This window comes from Perna viridis, chromosome 10 (genome assembly GCF_037379345.1).
Source record: "Perna viridis isolate PV_CMFRI_1.1 ecotype Kerala chromosome 10, ASM3737934v1, whole genome shotgun sequence".
NCBI lineage: Eukaryota > Metazoa > Mollusca > Bivalvia > Mytilida > Mytilidae > Perna > Perna viridis.
The window spans coordinates 16,696,810-16,714,853 of NC_142454.1; the positions used below are offsets into that span (position 1 = coordinate 16,696,810).

General features: G+C 33.5%; 1 protein-coding gene and 1 long non-coding RNA gene across 2 annotated transcripts in view; one reads left to right on the top strand and one right to left on the bottom strand.

The window, feature by feature from the left end:
• LOC148604742 (uncharacterized) overlaps positions 1-12,486 on the bottom strand; it is a 31,610-nt gene extending 19,124 nt beyond the window's left edge. Inside the window, exon 1 of the mRNA XM_088550234.1 lies at positions 12,223-12,486. Within this exon, the coding sequence (XP_088406360.1) occupies positions 12,223-12,486 (264 nt within the window). The remainder of the gene's footprint in view (positions 1-12,222) is intronic.
• A 484-nt stretch (positions 12,487-12,970) lies between these two features.
• On the top strand, positions 12,971-16,348 carry LOC148604743 (uncharacterized). Its single transcript, XR_015916034.1, has 4 exons — positions 12,971-13,045; positions 13,309-13,365; positions 13,695-13,918; positions 16,263-16,348. It is a non-coding gene; the product is annotated as an uncharacterized LOC148604743 (long non-coding RNA).
• Positions 16,349-18,044: the final 1,696 nt, after the last annotated feature.

The window sequence follows — 18,044 nt, forward strand, 5'->3', positions numbered from 1 at the left end:
AGGCTTAAATGTAGTCGTCACAATTTAATCTCTTGCATGTAATTACTATAGTTTATGTTTAATCATTGTACACTGTTCGCTGTGCACTCTGACTTTAAAAAATGCAGTGAAATTAAAAGTTGATATACTCAACTGTGTGTGTGTGTGTTTCTATTTCCGGAATAGCTGACGCATATTTAAACAATATCTTTCCAAGAGGCAGATTGTAACTGGATGTAAATACAGGTCTTTGAATTACACGATGTATTATGTACAAAAAGGTGTTTATAAAACGGAGAGAAATTTTCTAATCCATTTAATTTTAATTAGTTTAGTTTAGTGAGTTGCATACAGGAAACACGGGGTTAACTTAAGATGCGGGCGTTAGGCAAATTTCATATACGAGATTTCTACTAAACTGACAAGCGAACGGATGTACCGATAGGGATAGCCTGTTTTGTCATGTGTTGATGATTAGAATTACAGTTAGAAATATTGCACAAATTAGGGTTTAACTGTTTCCTATCGTCTTGAAAGGCCTTAGCCTTTTATTCAATCGAGTTATATAATTCATACGTACCTTTTGTTCGGTTACGAAGGTAAACAAATCCTTGGGACAATGAAAGGGGAGAAAACTTTTGATTGTTAATTTGTCGCCAATTATTTTTTCAGCTTTATTTGCTTTTCTTAAGTTCGTCAATACTTCTTACATATTATGATATTACCAGAATGAAAAAAAAAAAAAACTTTAAGTATTTTGAACTTGTAAAATGTAAACTAACTTTGCAAAGTATTTGCAAAAGCTACACATCATAAAAACACCTCTTGAAGGCAATGTGTGAAAACATATTAAAATGTATGGATGTTATTTCGATATCATCACAGTTAATTATTTCCAGCACATATTTGTCAGTAGCATTACTTCTCATGCCTTTGACTTTATGTGGCAGTGTGGATTCTGCACATGATCATAAAATATATCCCGTACCTCATATTAACGATTAATTCCAATAATTAAATACAAAACCTTATAAGATATGGCATTTACCCAACTCTTCCTTTCAATACTTTAAGGTAAAGAAAATAGTATAAGTATATAAAACGCAGACAAATCTGTAAACATGCGGACGATATTGGGGTTGATTATTCGAGCGCTCTAGACTATAACTGAAAAAAAAATTATCTATTCTAAAAAAATGTACCTTTTATAATAATTTATACCTATTGGGCATGGGCGGAGCCGGTGGTGCCGGGGTTTGGAACCCCGTTTGTTATAAAATTTTGCTAATTTCATGCAAAATTAGGACAAAGAAGGCTCTCTCGGACCTAATATATATAATAGCCTGGGCCCCCTTTTTACAATCTCTGGATGTTCCTCCGCTGTCGCATTAATCTGCTTATCGGAAGTACTGCACAAAATGTGATATATGTATTAAATATTCAAACACTGGTTGCATTTTTGAGATCTCCAGTGAAGATATGGGAACAGATATAAAAGGTTCAATGATTAATTAAAAATCATTTCTCCCTTCACATTAGATTCTATAAGGGCGAGTTTCGTCATATTAGTGGAAAACTCTAAAAGGAGTGGATTTTCACTCTTTCGGGACACTAGTTTTGGGTCAATTTTTTTCCTTGATATTTTGGGTTAGAAATAACATATTTCTCGTAAACATTTGGGTCTTTCAGAAATTTTGTCTCGAGGATTGAAATTATTTTAATATTAGACAGACTTCTTTAATAAATGTCACAAATATTATAGAGATGAAGGAATTAGGCACTAATCTATTATATGTTTTTGGCCCCGTGCAGGTCCGGGTGTTAAAAGAATAGGCCTGCAGCAGCGCTAAGCTTGTCGTAAAAGGCGACTAAATAGTGCTCAGAAACCTAGCCGGGGGCTAGGCGCTCTGCCCACAGAGCAACTGGGATGTGTGCCCCAGGTGGTGGAATGGGGTACCCCTGGCATGTTACATGCTGGGGTTGTCAGGCTATAATACGGAAAACCTGACCACAAACCATAGTGGTGCACCGTGTTGGGAAAGATGCCACGTTCCTCGCACGTTAAAGAACCCTGCTGTGGTATTCGATAGGAGTAGGAACCTTTGCGCTCCGCCACAGGAGGCTAAATTGCCCGACCTTACCCACCCCCCTTTTTCCAGTGGCAATCAAAATTTGTCGACCCTATTATCCTTGAGACCCATCCTTTTTTTTTCATTTCATGTTCATTTTGTCATCCATTTCATGTTCATCGTCTGAATATAGCTGAAATATTGCTGCTCGGACGTTAAACCCCAACAAACAAACAAAACATTATATGTTTTTGGATAATTTCGGGTCAAATATTTCAATTCCGTAGACGCCGACCATCTTTTTTTCAAAAATTTACAAACTTACCATATTCGTCAATTATTAAGAAAATCTTTCTAAAAAAGACTCTACTCCTTTGTGTATAAGCCTAACAGTCAAATTGGTTTCTTACCGGATGTATTCAAACTATTTGTCAAGTACAACCAAACATATGCCTTTAACGACTATGTTTCCAAGTATACATTCCAGAGTAAAACCGTATGGAAGAACATTCTCAGCCATGCAATACATACCTTTGAAACTAGCGAATTGCAATCCCGAATGAACAATGATAATGAGTTTATAAGATTTAAAGAAATCCATAACAAGTATGTCCCCGGATCTGTTTGGATTATTCCAAAGACGGCTTCTGAACTACGAGATTCATTCTATGTTTAAAAAATGATTACATGCCCACCACAATAGCAACATAAACTTTGTGCGAAATGTGACAATTGGTACCAGGACACAATATATCGCAGTGCTATTGAATGTTCGTACACTGAACCATTACGGGATTCGTTCTGGAACAAAGTAATTGACAATGACCTTAATCTGTTTGTTTATCTGGAAAGTGAAATCCTGTTTGAAACAATGATAGGTAAAGTTCTCCCTGATGACCAATTTAGTAATTCCACACAAGAGGAATTTTTTGGATTGTCATTTCATCTTCTGAGACTCATGAGCATTTCATATCTTTCCGAGTGAATAATTTTAAAATGTCAATTAGGATAGATTTATATTGAACTGTGCTTTTTACATTTTTTTTCCTGATACAGTTGCAGTTGCTGTATTGTATATAAAGTTTGTGATTATAATGTATTTTTTTCTTTATCTTTAAACTTATTAATTCATTAAATTATTCATTCAACCAGTCTTTATAAACTTTCAAGTCTTGAATATTAAAAAAAAATAATTATAGAGGTCTCTATGAACTTGAGTTATGAACTATATGAGTTAAACTTTTATTGCTTTCCTTTAAATGTTTTAAATTTATACTTTTTTTCCCAAAATTTTTATTTTGATTTCAAGATTCAATGAACATAACCTGTTAAAAGTCTTCATATATTTACTAATATATCTTGCTAGGTCTCAATTTATATATGATGATCCACATGATGACTCTACACTGGTGTGAGTGTGCGTATACATGAGTGTTTGAGGTTATGTGTACTCGTGTTAAGCGCCTGTGTATGCATGAGTAACTGTGATTATGTGTCTGCAATTGCGTGAGTGATTATGTAGAATGTTTGTAAGTGTCTCGGTTATGTATGTGCATACTTGTATGTGTGTGTGCGCATGTGTGTGTTTAACCTGTTATATCTCTAATTGCAAATGTTTCCATAACGATAATTGGTCTTCATGAACAGTATTCATAATTTTTGGTCGTTCCCTCCGCGGGACTCGAACTCGTACCAGCGAGTCCCGCGGAGGGAACGACCAAAAATTTGCCCATCGCAAATTTGACAGTTCTAACATCATTGGGAATTTTTCAGACATTTCTATACGTTTATTTTACCTCCCCTGTATCAATTTGATCCAATGGAGCTGTGTAGTGAATAGAGTCATCACATTCTGATACGTTTGTATACTATATATATATATATATATATATATATATATATATATATATATATATACTTGTCCTGTTTAGCATTATGAATATTCATGAAATCTCACTTGTCTGTTTTTCAATCTTTAAAAAGTTTTCAAGAACAGTATTTTTCCCAAGAACATTACATATATACTCTCACGGCTATTCCCTCCATAATCTTACAGTCGTCATGGACATTTGCATGTATGGTACATGTACATAAATAATTATGCGAGTTGAAACTTGTCACTGATCCATCTTTTCAAAATATTTTTTTTTATTTGTGTGTGTATGATCATAATATTTTGATTGTATATATGTTGTATACTTACACCATATTTAGTGAATGTAAATCTCTGTAAAGAGGAAGTAAAAATAATGATGATGATGAGGGGTGGGGGAGGCTGAAAATATTTTGAATTTTTTTAACTAACTCAAAAATACCAGCCACCACGACCCCCCCCCTCCACGAATAGAAAAATGTCTGTGCTTTACATAATTTTTGTGATTTTACTTCGACTGGATATTTTTAGGTAGGGGTTTGAAATTCAAGGATGCGATGCACCGCCGTATTACCCCTCCCCGCCGGAGGGAAGGGTGTTCACTCGTCTTCTCTGTCACGAATGCTATACTGTCATTTTTACTGCATTTGGTGGCACGTACAATTTCTTGCTTTCGCATGCACAAAACGTGTCAATTTATTCAGCATGGCATTTTCTCAAGCATTCTTTTTTGTGTTGTGTTGATGGGTAATATTAATAACAACGATTTACAAAGGACAAGATTGTCCTACAGTACTACATGTACATGTAAATCGGGATGAGAGAAAAATAAGAATTATATGACAAACATCAATGGTCAGTTGCTTAGTATTTTTAAAGCTTTGATTAAAAGTTTTGTTATAATACATTTTGTTACGTATGTTAAAAAAATTCATAAAGCAAGAAAACGTTATAGCTTTGTGAAAAACCCTAAAAAGAGACGGAATTTGAGATCAGCAAGTAAGGAATATAAATCATCTCTAAATAAGGCTTACAATGAATACCAACAAAAAGCAGCTGATGAGTTGCGAAATATTTCTAAAAAAAATACTAAAGAATTATGGAAAATTTTGAATAAATTCGACTGTAGTAAAAAAGACGAAAATGATAACATCACATTACAAACTTTGTTTGAACATTTTAAAAATCTTAATGAAAACGAAGACCATAATGAAGTTGAACCGGACTTCGATTTAAATCATGTCGATGATGACGTAGAAAGGTTTCTTAACAGACAGATAACTGAAGAAGAAATAAAAAAAAAACCATATCAAAGCTAAAAAAACGGTAAAGCGTTCGGAGCTGATGGTATATTGAACAAATATATTAAAAAAACTGCTTACCGATTTGATGCCAATATATATCAAAATTTTCAACATTATACTTGACACGGGTATAGTACCTGACAGTTGGTCTACCGGAGTTATGATAAATATCTATAAAAATAAAGGTTCGAAATCTGATCCTGAAATGTATTGAGGTATCACATTGAACTCATGTTTTAGTAAGACCTTTTCTGCTATTTTGAATAATAGGCTTAACGATTATGCAGAGTATGTTGAGTTAATAACCAAATCGCAAGCTGGCTTGCGAAAAGGGTTTTCAACTGTTGATAATATTATTGTATTGTATTCTTTAATTACTATTTATTTTTCATTAGGAAAAAGTTATATTGTACTTCCGTTGATTTTAAGTGTGCTTCCGATACTGTGTGGAGAGCAGGTTTATGGCAAAAAATGCAAAAATATAATATTAAGGGTAAAATATTCAATGTAATATATAGTATGTATCAAAATATAAAAACTTGTGTTAAAAAGTAAAATAATGTATCAGAATATTGGAGTGAAACAGGGTGAAAATTTCTCTCTCTTTCTGTTTTCATTGTTATCGAACGATTTGGAGTCATATTTTGTAGACAATGGCGTACACTCATTATACAGTATTTTGCATATGTGTCAAGGGACTTTAGATATGTATATTAAACTCTTTCTCATTTTATATGCTGAAGATACAACTTTAATGGCTGAGTCTCCAGATGGACTACACTATGCATTGGATTATTTTAAGACATGTTGCGATATCTGGAAACTTAGAGTAAACACCAATAAGACTAAGGTTGTTGTTTTCAGTCAGAGAACCAAAATATTGATTTTAAGATGTATGGCCAAAATATTGAAACATTAGATTCATACCTTTATCTTGGAATACTATTCAACTATAATGGGACATTTTGTTCAGCGAGAAAAAGCTGATAAAACAAGCACAAAAAACTTTATTTGCTCTCTACAGAAAAATTAGGAATATATGTATACCTAATGATTTACAGCTGAAATTGTTTGACTCACTGGTCAGTCCCAATTTACTTTATGCTTCAGAAATATGGGGTTTTGAAAAAAGGATGATATTGAAAAAATCCACCTCAAAGTTTGTAAGAAATTTCTGAAAGTCAGGACCTCTACGCATAATTATGGTTTATGGTGAATTAGGAAGGTTTTCTATGGAAGCAATAATAATACGTAAAATGGTGTTATTTTGGAACAATTTGTTACTTGATAACAATAAGTTTTCTTTTATAATGTATAAGCTTATGCTCAAATTACATGAAAAAATCCTTCACACTATAAATGGATATTTTACATCAAGTCAATATTTGATGATGGCGGACTGAGTTTTATATGGAACAACCAGGTACCAATGAATAAAAAAAAATGTTAAAAAGTTTAATATGTAGACAATTAAATGATCATTTCATCCAACGAAGGTTTTCTCAAATGAACAATTCTTTCTGGGAACTATTTTATTCTGAGTTTAAGGTAAAATTTGGATTGGAAAAATATTAACTGAGGCTTAACTCCTATTACAGGGTAAACGTAGCCAAGTTTAGATGTTCCAATATAAAGTTTCCTATAGAAACGGGGAGTGCGGTTCCAAAGGAGGAGATAATTTGTAATCTCTGTGGGGAAAGGATAGGAGATGAATTCCATTATCTGTCTATATGTCAAAAGGAAAAAGTGAAAACCAAAGTTTATACCTAGGTATTATACTTTAAACCCGACAGAATACTAACTGAAAGGAATGTTAATGTCTTTTTGTATATTTAAAGGAGACATTACACAAAAATATCAATTTTTAAACGTTTATAATTATAAAAACTATAATATGTTTACTAGATATGAGTATAACCAACGTTTTAGGATATTGCTAAATAAAGTTAGAATGATTTATTTGTGTTATCACAACGACCTAATTAATATGCATCAATGAAAACCGGAAGTAACACCCACTTACCATATATGGAAGTGCTACGTCATTGGTTCTCTATCTCCATTTGGATGCATTGAAAATGTATGCACGTGCCCGAAAAAATTAATAAATCTTCAAAAATATCTTGTAGATATAGTGCAGAGTGACCCAATGATCTGTGTATGAGTGCGATAATCGTGTTAAGAAAGTACGAAGACACTATTTCTAGTGTTTTCTGTCAGCTTTTCATTTTTGTTAGACATACATTCCTTCCCGCGTGGCAAAAACACAACTACTTTGCACACTATTTTAAGGACTTGAACAGGAGTGTGCAAATCAATAGTGACTGTCTGTGTATCGTCCTTTTTTTTTGCTGCTGGGTAATAAGCCCGGTAGACTTAATTATGGCCAAGAGAAAGCTTTTTTTTCTAAAATAAATATCCCAGCGCCCTCCCTCTAACCCCCACACCCCTTTCCCCCGAGGTCTACAATCAACACAAGAATTTAAGCACGCATTGGCGTATACAAAACGCGATACAATAAATGGGAATCACCTTGTCCTTTCATCATTCCGTCCGTTCGAATTTTGTCACAGTTGTCCCAGTTCCTGCTGAGGTAAATAAACAGACGGAATTGAAGTATATTGTTTCGTATACAAAAGTAAAAGTTAAAAGTTGTGGAAATGTTGATCATGGGTAATAAAGCATTCGAACACAGATATATTCAATACTATACAGGTTAGAGAAGTTTATTAAATGCATGTTGTAAGTTATCCGGAAAGATTCGGGGTTCCATCAGATAGTTCTTTCATCTGTACCATCCTGCTTATTCCCAAAAATGCTTATTTCGCATGAACTTTAAGAAAAAAATAAGAAGTAATAAGCACAGAAGTTACAGTTATTTATTATTATTATTATTTTAAATGCCATGTCTGCTACCTCTTCCTGGCAGTTTTAAAGTACCAGGTATTTAGAACACCTACCTTTTTGGCAATTAAGGTACCCAAAGTTTGTCATGTGGAAACTGATTTTTTTTCATTATGTTAGCATAGTTACAGACAATCGACTGATTTATCATTAGACATTTGTTCATTTTGCTTTTATTTGTTGAAAAAAAAAATAGAATGTGTCCACTTTTTAGCTCACCTGAAAAGTGAGCTATTACTATTTATTGGCGCCCTTCGTCCGTTTGTCTCTTTGTCCGTCGACTTTTTAAAAAAATTCTGCTACGAAACAACTTGGTTAAACGAAACCAAACTTGGCCACAATCATTCTTAGGGTATCTAGTTATCAATTATTTTCGATATCCCTGCCGCTCGTAAACCTGGCGCCAGGGCTAAAACAAAACATTGGGATAAAATGCAGATATTGACTAATATCTTGAAAATCTCACAAGGACAGAAGTGCTCAAAATGACAAGATTTACATAAGTTACATTGAGGTCAAAATTGTCTGACAACTCTCTATATATAGGAGTTATAATTGCCCATAGATGACGACTTTTGGTAGTAAATTTTATAGTTTTTGACTATTATCTTAGAAAATGATAGACGGACAAAAACATTCAATAAATTGCAAAAAATGATAAAAGGTCTACACAAATCGCCTCCTCTGCTACCTGTTCCAAATGGAACCAAACTTGGTCACGATCATTCTTATGGTATCTAGTTTGAAAAATATGTCCTATGTCCTTGTCGGTGAACAAACAAGGCAACCAGGACTAAAAAACAAAGGGGTAAAATTCAAATATACTAGACATATTCTAATAACCATTGCAGACAAAATCTGCAAGGACAAAATGTCCAGAACAACAAGATGCAACAGTAACATTTATGTCAAAATTATCAGGTGACTCTGTGTAGGTGTTATTGCACATAAAAAACAATTTTTGGCTAATCTTAACGATTTTGACTATTGTCTCATTTATTGTAATTGATAGATAAAAGTTTAAAATTATAAAAATGACCAGCAAAAGATGGTCTACAAAAAAATTGATAACACAAAAATTATCAGAGAATTCAGCAAAGGTATTGCCCCTTAATGTTGTTTTTTTGGACAGATGTTAGTGTGTTTAACAAATACCTTTACTTTGAAAGTTCTGCGGAACAAAATTTGTCCATTTTACAACAATCTTCTGTGAAACTTCTTGGCCAAAAGGAACCAAACTTGGCCAAAATTATCCCGGGAATATCTCGTTTGAAAATCTTGGCCACTAGGCTAAACATAGATCATCGGGGTAAAATGCAGATGTTGACTAATGCCTTGAAAACATTCCAAATAAAGAAAATCTGACTGAGGCAAAAATATTCAGAATTATTCAGACTGACAAATTTTTACATTTCATTCAGTACTGTCGGATGCCTGTATGGGAGTAAGTGCCCATAAATAATGATTTGTTTGGGTAAATATTTAATGACCAGATATACATAGGGTAAAACTTTCAATTGTAAAAGTATTTTGCAATGGAAGCTGTACCAAAATGAATTAAATGAAAAGATGAGTTGTTTCTAGAGTTTCTTTCCTGATGGTAGTTCAGGAGTACACCTCCATTTTGGATTAGTGCGTATATATTTTAAATCTTTGTTGTGTTTTGATAATCTATTCTGCAAATTTCTATTTAGATGTCATTTAAAGTTTAATTGTAACTATGAACACAAAGATTTTTATAGCTATCTATCAATTCAAACAATATGTTTTATTTGTAAGGATAGAAAAAGCTTTGACATAATCCTATATAAACTTCCATTTCATAAGGGTATATAATTGAAAAATAAACTGTATAAAGAAAAATCACATTTTCCAAAATATTGAGAAAAAAGTCCGTCACCCTTTTTTTCTTGTTTTATGGAAGCGGTATATAAAAACAAGTTACTGTAGAATATCATTTAGGATATGGAGTATCAAATCATGAGGCAAAATTCCTACATATGCTTTACAAAACAAAAGCAAAGGAACAACGCTTTGATTGCTGTTCTTCAACTTAAGTCACAGTAAGGCCCTCAACGCGGGGCAAAAGCTCGTACCCGACTGGCAGTTAAAGACGGCCCCTACAACGGGTTTGAGCGGAATTCTTAACCAGATGTCAATTAAGCTACATTTGTGCATTGAAGAACACATGAGGGGTAATATCAACAAATTTCATCATATATCAGGCAACGAAATCAGACAAAATCTGTCATACTTTGCCCGAGAAAAGAATTAGAAAATATCTCAACTTTACAAACATTAAGACGATCACAAGTCTCATCAAGATATTTGTTTGAAAACTTGGCAGTGGATACTGTATGAAAAGGGCAATTCTTATACAAATGGACTGCACCGAAAAGTTGATAAACATGACCAAAAAGATGACAGTGAAGTAGTACACATGTGCGAAGTTTTCTCATGAACAGACACTTCGTAACTGAAAAATTAAAGAGCATACACGTCAAGGCAAGCACTGGAAACTTTCGACGGTTTACACACACCACGAGAGACAAACTATGTCAAAGTGATGGAACAAATGGATATGGAGTATCGATTCATGACAAAAAAGATATGGAGGGAGTGTCAAAGAGACAGTAGCACACCCCCATGACAATCGATGCTAAAATTAAGTCTAGAGGCTCCGATAAGGTCTTCAACAAGAGTAGAATACCACTTCTTGTGGTGAGCTGTAAATTGCCCCAAACAAAACTCAAATATATCTTTACATGCAAAAATAAATGTATAGCAAACTCTTATTGGAATGCAAATTCGTGCAATTATATCTGTTGCCCCCTTACGAAGGGGGCTGTAGGATTTATAACAAACTTTATCACAGAGAAGAATACGTAGAAGACTTTTTACTTTTTTTTAAATTTTGGTACATGTAATATATTTCGTGCCTATGTTCTAAAGCTTTGCTTGCTGAAGGTTTCTGAAATGCAAACAAAATACAATGTATGAGGCTATGGTTCATAACGTTGTAAAGAATCATTTATTGAACGTTATTTTGAATAGAATTTAAACATCAAACGTCACCTCAAAGATACACACTGAAAACACAGATTGCTAAAAACGGTGACTATATTATGGATATTATACTTTCTTCAAGAAAAAAAGGATCAAAAATCATTTTCACAATATCAAGTTAGACCCATGTATCGTCTTACATGTGATAGATCCCTAAAAATTCAATACGGTGGTGAGTATTAAATTATCCATTTGCAGCAATACAAAATAGTCTATTGTCTTTACGATGTGACAAAAAATATAATATAATCCTTTAACAGTCTATATTTTAAAAGAAAATCAGGCACGAATTCATAGGGTGGACCTAGCGTTCGTCCCCAACCCAGCCCCTTAATTTTTTATTTTGCATAGCTCAATTCAACTTTGAAATAAAACAAATATTCCATATACAGTAATTTATTTGTAAATTTTACAATTATATTTATAACTCACATATATGATCGTCTTTAGCTGGTTAAGACCCTCAATGTTATGTTGAGCCTTTACACCTTACACAATTTTAACCACCTTTCATATGAAAATCATCGTCTATATATTCAATCACTATCACACCAGTAGTCAAGGCCAGAACTACAGACTTGCTTGACTTAGTCCTCTTCACTTCTTGTGCAGGGCTACTACAGTTGCTCTACATCTCACTCTGTTTTGGGCCGTTGTTTTAGCTTCACCCAATCATCTCCAGTTCCTTCAGCCTTGTTCTTTTCCAGCTGTGAAGAGGTCTTCCTTGCTTCATTTGTCCTCAAGGATTCCAGTGAAGCGCTTCTCTAGTAATGCTGGTATACGGATTTCGCCATGTGTGGCCAATCCATTGCCATGCCCTTCTTTTAATGTGGGTATCTGCTGGATCTTGGTTGGTATGATCCAGAAGTTGTTCATTCGTAATTTTTCTTGGCCACTACATTTTACAAATATGTCTGAGGCATTTGCTGATAAATACCTGGATTATATGTTGAAGTTCAGCTGTTAGTCTCCAGGTTTCACACTAATAGAAAAGGACAGATTTTACATTGGTGTTGAATATTCTGACCTTGGCGTTTTCACTAAGTAAGTTTGATTTCCAAACTGGTTTTAACATGGCGAAGGCTTGACAGGCTTTGCATATTCTGGCATTTATGTCTTCATCTGTGTCACCGGTCTTACTAATGACACTTCCTAGATATGTAAACTGTTCAACATCTTCCAGTTTGTCCCCTCCAATTGTCACTGACCCTCCTTTTCCTGTTTGAACTTTCATAATCTTCGTTTTTCTGTTGTTAATTTTAAGTCTTATTTTCTTTCCGATGTCATTCATCCTTTTGGTTTTGTCTCGGATGTCTTAAATCTGGTGAGACAGTTGGGCGAGATCATCAGCAAAATCTAGATCTTCTAACTTCCTCGTCATAGTCCACTGAATTCCTCTTGGTTTGTCAAATGCCTGCTTTGTTATCCAGTCAATCACCAGTAAGAATAGGATTGGTGGCAGTAAATGAGGAGTTAAGGAGTGTGTGAAATAGAAAAAAAAAACAGTCGCAACATCGATTCATCAAGTCTTTGAAAGAGGAACATATTTTGTCAATAAGCAATTATTACGAAATAATGCTATACATATATATAGCCAGGTTGTGTAATAATCGCTTCCTGACTCTAGTTTTTGTTTTAAATATTTTAACTGATCTTGAAATTTAGCTGAAAAAAATATATTTAATTGATTGGCCGTCTTCCATATATACAACATGTATACATAGAGTATTTTGTATTGCGCATATTTAATGGCAAGAAACTTGTTATTTATGTTCCATGCTTCCTATAATACATCCGATTGACATGTATTAAATTACTTCAACTTAATACAAGTATCAAAACCTTGCAAGGTATGTAGATGTGTTTTAATCAGAACTTAAGAATTTGGATTCCATTGTTAAAATCAAGTTGTATTTTCCCTTGATATTACTGGAAGTAATTTTTTCGTTATGTTTGATTTTCAAAAAATAATTTGTTAAAGAAGTTTAATACTGGTACTAAAGTTTTACGAGCAACAAGGGCGATTTGTTGTATCTACTTTCAGAGTTTCTGTGAGTGTTGTTTTTCTGATTGATAAATCATAAAAAAAAAACATGTAAATTTTTTATTTCAGTCAGCAAGATGAAAACAAGCGTTCTAATTGTTGCCGCCTTGATCATTTTAAGTTGTAGTGAGTACAAATTTGCGAGTACATGTAATAGTATAATATTCTAATTTATGAAACATTGCGCCGTTAAACATTAAAATGCAGTTTTTATAGTTTTGGTAACTACAATTAGTTAAGGCATAAAGCTTCAGTTCAAAAAAAAAACATCAGGCGTTATATTGATCGATGATTTTCATATGAAAGGTGATTAAATTTGTGTAAGATATAATGTTTGTATCTCAGCATATCATTGAGGTTCTTAACCAGCTAAAGACGATCATGCATGTGAGTAAATATAATTGTAAAATTCACAAATAAATTATTGTAAATAGAATATTTGTTTTATTTCAAAGTTGAATTGTGCTACGCATTTAGATACTGTTTTCTGTGTGGTCCTCATTGTCGATCTCGGGGTTGCAGAGGTTATCATTGTATGCCTTATCCATACAGACCAATGTGTGCGTGTAGAGGGTGCAACCGGAATTTCCAGACTACTACAAATTCAAACTGGCTGACGACTGAACTAGGAATGACGTAGCCACAGAGACTGACTTGGAACATCATGTAACGACATCAGGTGTATATTGTTAACGTTGTAATCTTACTATTTTCAGGGGGCCCAGGATTTCAGGTTAGGGGTGTAAATTGAATTAAAAGCTGAGCGAATAAATGCAAGACAAGTTTTGGGGGTAAAATTTATGAAGAGTTAAGATTTCATGCAAAACAAGCTATGTACATGTACTCTCGTATGAATTCGCGCCTCATTTTCTTTTAAAATATAAACTTTTAAGGAATTTTATTTGATTTTTTTGTCACATCGCAAATTTTTTCAGGTCAGAAATTTTATTTCCAGCCTGGTGAAAGTCAGATTAATCATTTTCATCATAACATTGGCTAGATTAATTATCTTCACTACTCATTAAAGTATAATTTTTTTTTCTATGACAATTTAAATGTGCATTTCTGGTTACCAAAATAAGTGGTTTGGGTTCTATACCAAAGCACGTGTTACTTTTTATGTTTATTATTAAAGACATTATTAAATGAAGTTCATTCTCTGAAATACGAGGCATTTCTTGCCCTGAATTATGCTCCAAATTTAGCGGGAAATGTTGTGAGGAACTTTTTAGGGCATAGATTCGCATATCTACATGTATGTATATAAATAAAATCTACAATTGCAATATTCAACTGTAGTACGTGGGCTGAGATATTCTCCCATTCGCCCCGACTCATCAACCTGAATGTGCTTTTCAGGTACCATTATACCTCTCATTTATGAATCTTTTTTTGTCGCCAAAAAATAAACAAGCATTTTTGGATTTTTTTTTTGCTACTTTTTATATCTCGTTGAGGCAAAAATCCAAAGGAAATCTACGGTAACACGTATGGTTACCGCAAAATCGCTTAAATTGACATATTTGTCCATGCCAAAAACTCCTAGTGTATTTATGCTTCAGTAAAGCATGACTTATTTGGTAACTACTGTTTAGTATTATCACAATTAACACTTCTGGTGTTCTTTTGGTAAATTTTGGCGATTTTTGTAGTCAGAATTTAACAAAAAATGCAAAAATTGGATTTTCGATTTTCCGTAAAAGTCTCGTAAGTTCGACTCTACAAGTTATTGCTCAAATTATGTGTCATTTGATAGATAATTTAATTTTCTACATGAATAAACCACGAAAAACTAATTTTCAAGAACGAATTTTCAAAATCTGCCAAAAATATTACCGCTACCCTTAGAAAACTGGTCTTAGTATCAGACAGGTTTCTCATTCACAACATACCGACACCATAAAACTCATATATTAGGCATTTATGATTAAGATAATGATGTACCCAACATATCTGATCAATTCCATCATCCCAAGTCAGGGTTTTGAGTCCAACCTCGCTCCCTCAAACCGAGGGTGAACTCAAAACCCTGACATGGGAGGATGGATCAATTCAGGCACTTGGATTTTCTTTTTGGGGTTCCAATTACTATACAATCGTAAAAATGGGAATTTTCAGAATTTCAGAATTTTATATTGTTGAAAGAAGAAGTTTGAAGAATAAAAAAAACGTCAAAAATTGTATATTTGTTTAGTTTTTCATGCTGTCTCAGGAAGACTTAGACGCTCAAATAATTGAGTCACAAAAATCTTGGCTTTTGACCCAGCGGGGTACAAATATAGGCTGATATTGAAGAAGAATCCGACAATATGCTTTTGCGATAAATTGATTCGGTAACGCGAGGTATAAAGGTACCTAAAATCACCATGAAGTTGATGAGTGGGGGTGCATGGTGGACCTTCCCCGCCCATGGACTACTCCACATTACTCTACCCCAGCAAAGTCATTTATGTACATGTACATGTATTTCACATTGCCATTGGAGACTATTAGGGTATTGTATAAAACTTGTGGAGTATTTAAACATGTATAATTTTCTAATTTATATGGCCAGCGTAGCAAGCCCAATTTTTTTGAAGGGTTTTTGGAGGTCAGAATATATATTTTCAATTTACTAGCTAAGATCAGAATATTTATTTTCTAGCAATATGCAAAGTCAGACTATTTCTTTTCTGGTATGATGAAGCCAGATAATCAGAGGCAGAATATTTATTTTCAAAATCTGCCAGCCCAACCCCACCCCACCCCCCCTAGGAATCTAATGGTCGTCCCCTAAGACGATACATGAGTCTTACTTTATATTGTAAAAATGATTTTTAATCCTTTTTTTTTTCTTTGAAGAAAGTAAAATTTCCCTAAAAACGGTGACAGTTTTTAGCAATATCTGTTTTCAGTATATATCTTTTAGGTATCCTTATGTGACGTGTGATGTTTTAAGTTCTATTCAAAATAACTTCCAATAAATGATTCTATACAACTTTATTAACCAAAATTTCCCACAGTGTATTTTGTTTGCATTTCAGAAACCTTGAGCCAGCACAGCTTTAGAACATAGGCAGAAAATATATTACATGTACTAAAATTTTAAAAGTAAATAGTGTCATACGTATTCATCTCCATGATTTCGCACCGATTTCAGGTGAATAACAGGGAGTGATTAATTCTACCCCCTCCCTCCGTAAGGGGCAACACATTAATTATAAGAGTTTGCTATACATATATCTGTTTACTGACTTTACCTGAACTTGCTTGTATTAAGTAGCACTCAAACTAAGAATCATGCAAAATGTGATTCATGGGTAAAAAACCTACATATTTTAATTTTTGATATTTTGCTTGAAATGTCATAGTAAACAGAAAATAACATGTGGTTTTTCATATAACCCGTGCTCTTAGGAGATAAAAATTCTATAGAATGCACTGTAAATTTCAAAATTAAGGGAGATAACTCTGTAAATGACGGTCAACTACAATAGAATCTACTGGATTTTCAATCTTGATTATATCCTAAGAGCAGGCAGATTTGAATGAATAATTACTCATTTCATAGTATAGACCCATAAAACAACTTAATTACAAGAATAAAAATATGTAGCCTTTTTTGGGGTGTATCACATTTTTCAGATTTTGTATGATTCTTACAAAGACAACCACTTAATGAATTTTGTCAATAATTCAAAGTTCTTTTTTTGAAAATTCGTAATTTTTCTATTATGATATTCTTCCTGATTTTAATATATCGATATTTTAAACATTTGTTATGATTGGATGCCAACTGTAATGTAAGAATAAAAAAATTGTGAACGATATCCACGTTTAAAAGGTGAAAAAAGGATCTAAATACAAATGAAATATGAATAAAACGTAAACATTAATTGATAAATGTGAGCCCAATTTTCGGCCTTATGGCGTTCGCAAAGATAAAACTGCCAATCCATACCACAGAGACAAGGTGCCCTTTGGTTCAACAGTTCAACTGTAATATATTTCTTTACTTTAAAATTACAAGAAAACGTTAGCCGGATCCAACGTGGAGTCGAATCAAAGTTCGTTTATATGCTGACTGATTCTTTTTCAAAGGTGGGGATATATTAAATATGATGCTTACAACGCGTTTTTTTTTCTTTGCACAGAGGTATAAACATAAAGCCATTCCGTTTTATTTCTGTATTGGTGATACAAATGACACGGTCCGGGGAATTCGTTCTAAGATTTAGTATCTTCAGGCATTATTATCAGATTTCAAAAAGTCGAGTTCATTCTAATAAAAAAACATTACGTTGGTTTGAATTTGTCAGTAGTCTCATTTTAATTCATATAAGCGAACGTGTAGCTTCAACGTGTTCAATGGAGGTGAAGAAAAAGTGCCGATTAAGTTAACAGACCGTAAGCGTAATATTAGACTTTTAAATATCAAAATTACGCCCCTCCAAAAAAGAGGAAACCAAACAAACAAACCAACAATAACAACAACCCCACCCCTAAAAAACAAACAAACAAAAAACATAACAAAACAAAACAAAAGAACAAAAAACAAAAATAAAACGCAACAAAAAAATAGAATTAACCAAGAAGAATGAAAACAAACCCATACACCCCTCACACACACACACACACACACACACACACACACACACACACACACACACACACACACACGTGTATACAGAGAGTTATGAAAAGGGGTTTGGAACCATATCGTTTCTGAATGGCTTATAGAGTTCTAGGAAACGAACAATCATCGAAAGCGATTTTTAGCAACAAGAAGACGAACGGACAGTCAAAATTAAAGGCGAGTGCTCACA